This window comes from Topomyia yanbarensis, chromosome 1 (assembly GCF_030247195.1).
Source record: "Topomyia yanbarensis strain Yona2022 chromosome 1, ASM3024719v1, whole genome shotgun sequence".
Lineage (NCBI taxonomy): Eukaryota > Metazoa > Arthropoda > Insecta > Diptera > Culicidae > Topomyia > Topomyia yanbarensis.
In genome coordinates, this window is record NC_080670.1 from 123,815,735 (window position 1) to 123,827,801 (window position 12,067).

At 37.7% G+C, this 12,067-nt stretch overlaps 1 protein-coding gene across 4 annotated transcripts in view; it reads right to left on the reverse strand.

Annotated features, from left to right (window-relative positions):
• The window catches only part of LOC131684352 (protein ovarian tumor locus-like), a 1,641,868-nt gene that overhangs the window by 1,197,070 nt on the left and 432,731 nt on the right, over positions 1–12,067 (reverse strand). For all 4 annotated transcript variants that reach the window (XR_009304657.1, XR_009304646.1, XM_058967240.1 and 1 more), the window contains exons 4-5: positions 9,019–9,173; positions 6,676–6,852 (exon numbers count right to left, since the gene is read on the reverse strand). Coding sequence is in view for 2 of the 4 variants with exons in the window: in XM_058967240.1 (XP_058823223.1) it covers positions 6,676–6,852; positions 9,019–9,173 (332 nt within the window). In the remaining 2 variants the exon portion in view is untranslated. The remainder of the gene's footprint in view (positions 1–6,675; positions 6,853–9,018; positions 9,174–12,067) is intronic.

Below are 12,067 nucleotides of genomic sequence, written 5' to 3' on the forward strand. Positions count from 1 at the left end.
GAATCTCGTGTTTAAGTTGAGTATCAAAACTATTCGAGCTGGTTGTTTTAGACTCTACTTTCTTTCACTGTAAAACTACATTGTAGACGGCCAACACGGATTTATGCCTAAACGATCGACAACGACCAACCTGCTCTCGTTCATAACATATGTACTCGATGGATTCGCTGACGGATTGCAAACCGATGCTATTTACATGGATTTATCTGCGGCCTTCGACAAAATCAATCATGATATCGCAATAGCGAAACTGGACAAACTCGGCATTCATGGACACTGCGCTGGTTTCGTTCCTACCTCGATGGAAGGTAACTCCAAATCACTATTAAGGACTGTCTATCTACACCATTCTTCGCTACATCCGGCATCCCACAAGGAAGCCATTTTGGTTCAGTGATATTCCTCCTCTACTATAATGACGTCAACATCAAATTACAAGGACTTCGCCTTTCTTTTGCCGACGACATGAAAATGTTTCGACAAATACGGGATAAAACCGATGCCGAGTTTCTTCAGAGTGAATTGGATAGCTTTAGTACGTGGTGTGATCTAAACAGAATGGTTTTAAACCCGAGTACATGTTCAATCGTTAAGTTCACGCGGAAACGCCATCCGATTCAGTTTACCTACCATCTCTTCGACTCGAGTATTCCAAGACACCCTAACGTCAAGGATCTCGGAGTCATCATGGATTCGGCACTAACGTTCAAACCATCCATAGTGGATAAGGCATCAAGACAGCTTGGGTTCATCTTCCGAATAGTGAAAAACTTCAAGGACGTATACTGTTTAAAATCTCTCTATTGCGCGCTGATTCGCTCAATACTGGAATATTGTTCTGCTGTTTGGAACCCTTACTACCAGAACGGCGTCGACAGAATCGAGGCCGTCCAACGCCGGTTGATACGCTTTGCACTCCGACATCTTCCTTGGCAAAACAGATTTCAGCTGCCGAGCTACGAAAACCGTTGTCAGTTAATACAGCTCGATACTCTAAGCATCCGGAGGGACTGCTCTCGAGCCCTGTTCATCTAGGACTTACTCTCTGCCAGGGTGGATTGCCCTACAATCCTCGGACGCCTCGATCTTCAAGCTCGCGTTCGAGCTATGCGCAATAACTCTCTTCTGCGAGTCCCGTTCAAGAGAACAAACTATGGGCGCCAGAGCGCTGTTACCGGACTCCAGCGTGTATTTAACAGTGTGGCGACGGCTTTTGACTTCAACATGACAAGGAATTCGATAAAATCTAAAATAATGAGTATTATAAAATGTAATTAGTTTAAGTAACCACCATTGGGGTCAAGGGGTCTGTTGGTGACGGTACAACAAATAAACAAGTATTCTCGATCGGAAGTGGTTGAAATTGTTCCTTAGACCACATTCCAATACACGAAAGTCTTTTTATGCGGTTTTTATGCGACTTTTTTATGCGGATTTTCAAAGCTATGCGGTTTTTTATGCGGATTTTCAAAGTTATGCGGTTTTTTTGTGCGGATTTTCAAAGTTATTCGGTGTTTTATGCGGATTTTCAAAGTTATTCGATTCTTTTTATGCTGCGTTCTTATAGATTTTAGGGCATCACCTGAAGCGAATTTTATCGAAAGATAGATCCTCGTGAATGCACATGTGCAAACAAAAGACATAAAACAGTCATATTTTATTTTAGATTACTAATTACTAGTCTTTGGGTTAAGGATATGGGGAGCATTCATGATGTCAGTGAAAATAAAAACAGAAAGTGACAGAAAACCTTTTAACCTTTTTACCTTTTATCGAGGCCCGCACGGCCGAATATTTTATACCGTTCGACTCAGTTCGGCGAGATCGGAAAAAAGTATAAGTGTGTGTATTTTTTACTTGGTGATAAAGCGCCGACCCAGCACACGTTCAGTAGTTAGATCATACTACCGATTTCGTCCATGGTGTGCCAGAGTGAGGGACTCTGAATAGAGAAGATAACTCTGAACCCTTCTGAACTTAACCAAGAAAACCGACATTTGCCTGATCCCCCGGATTCCATTTGAAATGACTACTGCCAGGGGAGGTGTGCTAATGCACTTCACTTGATTCCAGGTCTAGCTGGTCGTGCTAGATTTCGCTGGTCTCATAACCGCCGTACCAGTCCTACACGGCATGATATTCTACATGCCCTCCTCTCTGTGTTGACCAGTTGGATGCCGTGGACGATCCAGCGATTCCGATTGGAGGGTGGCTTCCGGTTCACTGGTGCTCCGACGACCCTTTACTGGTGGTTTGTCGCGTTAGGTGCTACTCGGCGTAGTCCCCGACGGTGGAGCTAGCCTACCTCGGCTGAGAGTTCCCCGACGAAAAAATGTCTCCCGCAACCGGTGATCGACGCGTTATTCTTCCTTCGATGCAGTCCGGCTGAATGCCGAGGTCAGTCCAGCGATCCCGGGTGGAGGATTGCGACCGATTCACTAATGCCCCGACGATTCAAGCCGGCGATTCGCTACGGACTACGCGGAATAGTCCCCGACGGTGGATCTTTCCTACTCCGACGAAGAGTTCCCCGGCAGTGGAAGATCTTCCGAAACCGATACTACCCGGGCAGATGCCGAGGTCGGTCCTGCGATTCTGGGTGGAGGGTGACTTCAAGTTGACAGGCGCCCGACAACCATTTGCCTTCCCGATCTACTCGAACTAGTCCCTGGCGATGGGCCTAGTCCACTCCGACGGCGAAATTTCCCGACGTTGAAATTTCTCTCGAAATCGTTATTTCGATGCTGGTCGATTTGGTGCCGAGGTCAGTCCTGCGATTCCGGGGACTCACTTTGACTTTACGCTTGTCCGGACATGCCGCAGACTCAGGTGATTCGCATTTAATGCCAAAAGATCCTGCCTCCTTCGGTGCAGAAGACAAATAGTTAAGTAGCCGGGAAACTCTAAGCTTGCTCATAATGCTCTACTCCACGCTTTTCTAAACTTTCTTACTTCAAATCCTTGCTGTTCCTTGAGTACTATGGCTCTTAATATTGAAAAATATTTCACACTTTATGTGTTTTTTTATACGGATTTTCAAAATTATGCGGATTTTCAAAGATATGTGGTTTTTATGCTGATTTTCAAAGATATGCGTTTTTATTCGCATTTTCAAAGTCATGTCAGTTTTTATGCGGTTCCGACCGATTGCATAAGTTTTATTATGAGAAAGGTAAACAGGTATTCAGTTATTTTTTGTTTTTATTTTCACTACCTCAAGAATGCTTCTCATATCCTTAACCCAAAGACTAGTAATTTATAATCTAAAATAAAAATATGATCATTTAATGTCTTTTGTTTAAGCATGTGCATTCACGAAGATCTATCTTTCGATAAATGCTACTTGGGAGATGATGCCCTAAAAATGAAAAGGAAGCTGCATAAAAAGAATCGTATAACTTTAAAAATCCGCATAAAAAACCGCATAACTTTGAAAAATCCGCATAAAAAACCGCATAACTTTGAAAATCAGCATAAAAAAACCGCATAACTTTGAAAATCCGCATACAAAACTGCATAACTTTGAAAATCTGCATAAAAACCGCATAAAAAAGACTTCAGTGTACAAACAAATTGCATCATATTGCATGAGATCAGCCATTAATGATGTTTGCCTGAAATCACATATGGAAATATACATTATGCCGCACAGAAAAAGTCCATGATTGTAACACCATTTGAAACATATTGTCCGTTTGTATTGAATTTATATCCCATATTCCTTATCTATTTAATGTACGAACAAAATATATCGATTATATTAAAAACATCGTGCTTTTTAAAACATGCACAAAGTTAGGCACCACCCGCGCAAGGTTAGGAACAATGTAGATTTTGTGCGCAAAGTTAGGAACAAGATAACGAATCATCTTTTAAATTATATATTTTTTATAAACTATTCTTTTTCTTACTAATAATTTCTACAAATAAAGTGGTTAAAACTCTATCATAAAAATAAATTATAAGAAAGGGTAGCGCTTTTTTTCTATTTTTTGTATTGAAACAAACATAGAAATTTCTTAAGGACATTACTGCCCATAATCGCAAGTTAGTCCCATGTTCTATGGGATTCCCTATCTACATGGGACTTACTTGCGATTATAGGCAGATTATACATGCGAGCCACAACATAGATTCTACGCCACACACACCCCTCTCCCTGCCTAACCATGTATCTGACATGAGCAAATATAAAAATACGTTTTTCAATATACTAACCTTATCCTCAAGTGCTACTTGAGGAAGCCAGAACATTTTCCTATACAATCAACCCGAGTTTTTGACGGAATTCCAGCTATAGCTCTTATTTTGTGCGAAAATATCACCCCTCTTCACTTGGGATTTCTTTTCCAAACGCTTTTATTTTTCTTCTTCTCATTTTCAGAACACTTTTTCAAATGCACTTTATTCACACACCACTGAAAAAACACCTGCGAAATTTTAATCGTTTACTAACTAAACTTCAAATTTTCTGCCAATGTGCAGATTACCGAAGGAAAATGTCCGAAAACTCTTATTATTTATCTCGTTTGAATTTTCACTTCGAATTCCATTTTTTTCTCAATGTAAACAAGCGCGTCGGTGCCTAGCAACAAGCGTGCGTTGCTGGCCTCAACATATCTTCACCTTAACTGCGCAGAGTATGGTGCGTACACGGTACTAACGATATCTTAAAAAAACTATATAAAAAACTGGAAGTGTCCGAGTTAAATCTGGAAGACCAGAATAGTTTGCTTTTATTAAATTACAGGAGCATTAGGTTAAATATTCTCAATCAAACCAAAGATTTTGACATATTTAATTAACTTCAAGTTGGGTTATAAAATGCATCTGCTGTTACCACAAAAAAACAATTATTATTGCAGGCTTAAAGCTAGTTCTCGTGCTTTTAAAATTACATTTCAGATCATCATTGGAAGCACTCAGGCAAAGGCCCATCGAAATCGAATTCGAATGTCAGAACGAAACGTTTAACACAAGACCAAACGTTCTAACTATGACTTCCTCAGAGAAGTTTTCGAATAATATGGAAGAACAGGAGTTTCTGAGATTTTCAAAAACAAACAAGGAATATCAGTCTAGGAAACCATCAATGAAGCGCAAACATGAAGAGACCTTAATGGGTCTATTGAAAGAATTCCCTAGGCGTTCGAAGCGGAAGAAAACGGCAAAGACTGAAGACGATTGTTAGAATTTGTAAATGTTCAGATCATTGAAATTTTAATCAGGCCCGCAGATTGATTATATGATTAATTCAAAATAGTATACAATGATATAATTGTAATGTATTAAGTAATAGTTTTTACCTTCTTGAAGGGGAAAGAGCTGTTATATACTGTTATACGTTTGAAAATGTTAAATATAATATTATCAATTATTTCGGCAAGACTGTTGTCAGCGTAAGGAAAACATGATTAAAAAGATCTGTCTATTCTCGTGTCAGATCGGGTTAAACCACCAACAAGTAGACAAGTGTTCCCTTTTTACAAGTGATAAATCACATCCCCTCTAATAATAATTACCCAGTCAAGTTCCCCAAAGCTTTGTCACTTTGAGACGATTTAGTTCGCTACTTCTGTAAAGGTGAGTTGGGTACAAAACAACATATAGCCAAGAAAAATCATCAAAAGAAGTTGATGTTACGTAAACTTATTGATGTTGTCAAATGATTGAATGATGTGTAGGCCACCCAATCGCCATCTTCTGACAACTGCTTTTAGGACAGATATACATGCAATCAAACGGGTTTGTAAACTTTTCCATTTATTCTTTTGTTTTTTTTTTCTGTATTCCCGGGATCTTGGGATTTCCTGGGAAATTTATTATTTATTTACCGAATCAGGGAAAGCTGAAAACTATCGAGAAATGGAAGCTCTACTAGCGGGTTACAAACTAAAAAAGATTCACTACCCTCGCCCGATCAGAAATAGATAACAAAATTATTACACACTGTGTTACTTTGTTAATTTGTTGTTTGAAACAACTGTAAGTGACATCGGTGATAAAGATAATAGGAATGACGACGGATTTACATTGGTCACCCGTAAGTGCAAGAAGCAGGAAAGAACATCTGGTCGCGAGCACCAAGGCACTTTTAACGATGATGACCTTGATGTGGAGGACAGGAGAGAATTAAATGGTCCCAATGACGCAGTAGGCGAGCTGCTAAAGAAGGTCTCCGCTCGCAACAAAAAGTTGCGGGCACGAGATTCAACGGACAAACAATAATATTTGTTTTTATTTTTATTTTTTACATATTGTACACACATAAAAGATCCACGGCTCCGTTAAGCTACCGCTATGAGCCGTGTCAAATAAACGAAATATAAAAAAAATCATTCACAGTTGATTGATTGATTTGTTTATAGGGGCTTTAATCAACTGGTCAGTTGTCCGCTTTACAGTTTACAGTTAGCATTCAAAGATAATTGTGAAAGAATATGTAATATATTATAATATCATCGTTGTATGCGTACATTAATATCATATTAGCAGTTCAATGATATCACCAGAAGATATAATCTTGATATAAGTTTGCTTGCCTTGCTGATTGGGATATCACAAAGATAACACAGTGAGTAATAAATATCAACATGAGATATAAATTTGATAGCTTTCTGTTATGTCGTTCTGATCGGGTCTATACCGTTGTTGTATTCTTAGCTTGGCCCATACCTGCAGTGCTTACAATAAATTGTCGTCCATCTGATGTCTCGATAAGTTCACCAGGTTTTTCTTGGCGTTCCAAAATCCTCATTGTTTTTCCTGCAGGATCATGCAGCATCCGCTCAACAGAATACATTACATCAGGAAGCTTGAACACGTTGATATACAAAATTTCATACACAACACCTAAAAACGCAACTATAGTAGTTATATCATATAAAACAGCTTCACGGTGTTCCTAAAACCGTTATTAACAAAAAAAATGACCATAAATTTGTCATACGGCATTCGAAAGATACAGTAACCAAGTATCTTCTCAGTGAATTTCAAAATGATCCATCGAGAGATTCGAGAGAAATTGCGATTTGAAGTTTTATGACACGCTTCATAAGGCTACCAGCAAACACCCACGGGTTTGGTCCTATCTCTATAAACAAAAAATATTTGTCTACTTACTTAGTACATGGCATTCGAAAGATATAGTAATCAAGTATATCTCCTACAAGTTTGAAAATATTTCATTGACGGAATCAAAATTTATAACGGTTTGGATGTGGTATGCGGTCATAGATGGGTTTTCTACCAGACTTCAAGCGTGAATCCATGTTTGTCCATTGACTATTTAGATCGTTTATACGTGTCGCGGTTTTTAAAGGAAAACCTTACTATTTAATTACATAAATATAATGTACAAAAGGTGTTATTAATATGGTGCACTGAAAAAAATATGAATATAGGGTTGCCTACCAAACGTTAAATATAATGTGTAAATTAAAAAAATGGATAAAAGTTGGAATGTTTACTTCAAAGGGCCATATCTCAATGGTTTGTTGACCGATTCTAATTATTTTTTCATTATTGAACAAGTATACGTTTCACCGTTAATTTTCATTAAGAAGAATATAAAATAGTTGCCTACTTCAAACAATAGACAACATAATTATCCTCAACTATATGTATTATCACTATTTAGTGAATATCTTTATATTCAAAACGACGACCTTTCAATTTCTATACATTAGTTGAATGCAACGAACGCAAACTACAAATCATGGAAAAAACCATAAATTTAAAAAATATGAAGGTATTTGCTGATTCAGATCAATTTATGTTATGATACGGTTTTTGTTGGAAATTTTGTACAATCGTGATTCGCTGGTTGGGTTGACAGATGTCAAAGGGGATGTTATTAGTACAAGCTCATCTGCTTATATATCTAACTATTGTCAGTTTTATTGTCGAATTGAACTTATCATGAGAATTTGACATTCAAATGTTCAAAGGGGATGTTATTAGTACAAGCTCACCTGCTTATATCTCTAACTATTGTCAGTTTTATTGTCAAATTGAACTTATCATGAGAATTTGACATTCAGATGTTTATACAGCAATTGCAATTAACTAATATATAAAAGTGGATAGGCCGCTATTTTAACCCTTAAAGGCGCAAACCAATTTTTTTCAAATTTTTTGAAAATTGTCTCACAGCTTTGATACGTTACTACGATAATTTTGAGATGGTTTTTGCAATGTTGTTTTAAAACAACATTGCGCATTTAAGGGTTAAATACGAAAATATTTACTAAATAATGATAATACATATAGTTGTGATCAATCATATTGTCTATTTATTGATGTGGATGACTCTATTTTATATTCTTCTTAATGAAAATTAACGATGAAACGTCTACCTGTTCAACAATGAAAAAATAATTGGAATCGGTCAACAAACCATTGAGATATGGCCGTTTGAAGTAAACATTCCAACTTTTATCCTTTTTTCTAAATTTACACATTATATTTAACGTTTGGTAGACAACCCTATTTTCATATTTTTTCAGTGCACCATATAAATAACACCTTTTGTACATTATATTTATGTAATTAAATGGAAAGGTTTTCCTTTTAAAACCGCGACACGTATAAACGATCTAAATAGTCAATGGACAAACATGAATTCACGCTTGAAGTCTGGTAGAAGACCCATCTATGGCCGCATACCACATTCAAACCGTTATAAATTTCGATTCCATCAATGAAATATTTTCAAACTTGCAGGGGATATACTTGATTACTATATCTTTCGAATGCCATGTACTAAATACGTAGACAAATATTTTTTGCTTATAGAGATAGGACCAAACCCATGGGTGTTTGCTGGTAGCCTTATGAAACGTGTCATAAAACTTCAAATTGCAATTTCTCTCGAATCTCTCGATGGATCATTTTGAAATTCACTGAGAAGATGCTTGGATACTGTATCTTTCGAATGCCGTATGACAAATTTATGGTCATTTTTTTGTTAATAACTGTTTTAGGAACACCGTGGCTTTATAGTTCTAAATTGCTTACCTTGGCAATAAGCTGCTTGCTCAATATAAGTTGTTGGAAATATCGAATCAAAATGTTTATCAGGAGAGAAAAATACCATTAAAGAATCCTTATATGAATCGCACTTTACAAACCACGTTCCACAATTGTATGGTCCGAAAAGAAGAACGTTTCTCCTAGAGCAAGAAGAAAATATTAGGTTAGATTCCAGTTAATAAAATTTTTAACTTCTGCTTCATCCCATAGACATCAGGTCATGCATTATCTTTAAACGTAATTAAATTTTAATTGCTAGAGAATGTCAAACTCAACACTTTAGAGAGATTTTTAATTGATTTTCTACGAAACTATCGGTCTTATTTGACAATAGAGCCACATGGGTTGGTATTTTTGACAGTTAACCCAGCAGAAGGATAGGAACCAAGTTGGTTGAATGGAAGATGTGCTCCAATCTGTTGAATTTTTTTAAATAATTTTTATTTATCATTTTTGATAAAGTTAAAAAGACGACTTAATCCACCTAACAGTGAGATTAGACCGATCTTACAGATTGCAGATGTTGTATCATTCATTAGATTGCAGAACTCATGCGAATTATAGATAACCCACTAGAGGTGAGAGCTTCGAGTTCTGCACGAATAAAATCTCGAATAAACTTGATAAATAGCGAAAAATTTAAAAAAAACAAGTGGAACTAAAAAATCATTCAAGTAAAATAAAAGGGCAAAAAGTTATCGAATTCATAAAATGAGTGGAATGATTAAAATAAATCGAATCAATAAAATAAATATTACATATACAATACAAATTAGTTTAGCTCATTAAATGAAAAATTAAGCAATATTAAAACAGTTAGAAATTTTTTTTTTTCGAGAGTTGTCCTACTGGAGCTGTAGAGCTAGATTCTCGGAAGGGCTCCCCGTCAGAATCACATACTACAATTTGCAGACGAGACAGGCAATGTCGCCCAATAAAACACTGCATTAGGCCAATTGTAGCGGGCCGTGATTCTGAATGTGATATTCATTGTACGGTTTAGGTATGTGCGGGCGTAGGGACTCGCGATCACGTGTATCATCGCGAAGAGCTCGAGCATTTGTAGTTAACGTCTTCGATCGCGTGTGCGTTTGTATGTCGCGTGTGCTAACGTGTATGTAACTTCGCGTGTATAAATTCTATTTTATAACCGTATGCCTTTCGCATATTCGCATGTGTTCTTGGATAATCGCGCACGGACCGTGAGTCTAATACTTTATTTTTTGGTGTACTTCTAAGATGCTTAAATAGGTTGAGATCTTCTATATCACTAGAGTGCCCGCTGATGTCGCCATGGAACGTGTTGTCTAGTGGATATGTGCTTTATTTTTTTTTGGTCCTACTGAATGTATGGACCTAAGTTATTAGGATAGAGAGTAATGGTTTCCGGACGTGACCGATTCATCAGCGCGCGAAAACGGACGTTTGTAGGTTCGTGTTTGAGACAGCGTTTGAAACTTCGCGAGCGCTAAAACGTTCTCCTTATTACCAGGGTGTTATTAAGTTTGCACGATCGCGAACGTAGGTGTGCATTGTTAATCGCGAAGGGCTTAAGCGTTCGTACGTTAAGGTGTCTGTCACGTGTGCTCGCGTTCATGTGACTTCGCGTGTACAAGACTGGATTTTGTAACCGTGTGGCATTTTCTATATACGCGTGCGTTCTTGGATGGTACGCGGACCTTCATTGTGATAGTTAGTTTTTGGTGTACAATTCACATTCTGACAGGGAGTAAGTTACCCCATATCACTAGAGTCCTCGGTCATGTCGCCATGTAACGTGGTGTCCAGTGGATATGAGAGCTTTCTTTTTTCAATTGATCCAATTGAAGGCATGGACCTAGTCTGCTGATATCAAGGATAGAAACATCCGGAAGTGACCGATTCAAGACCGTGCGAGTGCGAGAGTTTTTAGGTTCACGCTTGAGACCGCGTTTGAAAATTTATAGGAGCTGAGACATTCACTTTATCACTGGGATGCGATCATGTTTACTAGATCGCCGATGTAGATGCCGGGGATGATAGCGAAGGGCTCAAGCATTTGTATATTAACGTGTTTGTCACGTGTATGTGACTTCGCGTGTATAACTTCGATTTTATAATGACGTAGTGTGTATTTTTGTTTGATAGCGCGCGGACCGTGAATCTGAAGCTTAATTTTTAGTGTATGATACAGATAGTAGTCCGTTTCCCCATATCACTTGAGTTGTAGGTCATGTCACCATGGAACGTGTTGTTTAGTGAATATGAGTGTCACTTTTTTGATTGGTTCAACTGAAGGCATTAGTCCAGGCTGGTAAAACTTTCGGACGTGACCGTTTCATGATCGCGCGAGTGGTGGGTTAATGTTTGAGACCGCGTATGGAAGTTTAAAGATACCATGTTTACTTAATTACCGGGGTGTTTTCATGTAGGCGAAATCGCGGGCGTAAGTATATGTGGATTATTGCAATTGCATGGTCGCGTTTGTGGCCAGTTTTGTGTCATCGCGAAGGCCACGAGCGTTTGTACCTATATGAGTATAGATAGCGTATAGCAGAGATATACTAATAAAAGGAATCATAACATGCTGAATAAAGAAAAAAAGATGCAAAGAGCTTGACTAGACGTGTATAAATTGAACAATACTATTTTGGTATACATAAATAATGGAAAAGCAAACTAATAGATGCACATAAGAAACAGACCAATGAAGTAGAATAGAAAAACACATGTAACATGCAATCAAACTCGTCTAAATGCAGCAAATGTTGTATATTTATCATTACTGACAATTGCATGCTGTTAGACTTTCATCATGTTATGCTGGCCGGGAATGAATGACTCACGTGCGTTGGTAAATTTATTTTACCCTAATTTATCCAGCCCGACTTTCCCCAATGAATAGAACTAAATGCTCAGATTGATCACCAGAAGTATTAGCCACTATTCTATCATACACGTCAGTTCTGCATCCATTCCCTGACCCAACTGTCACAAATACTCAGACGAATACATACATAGATACACATACGACTAGTACATAACAGTTGTACAC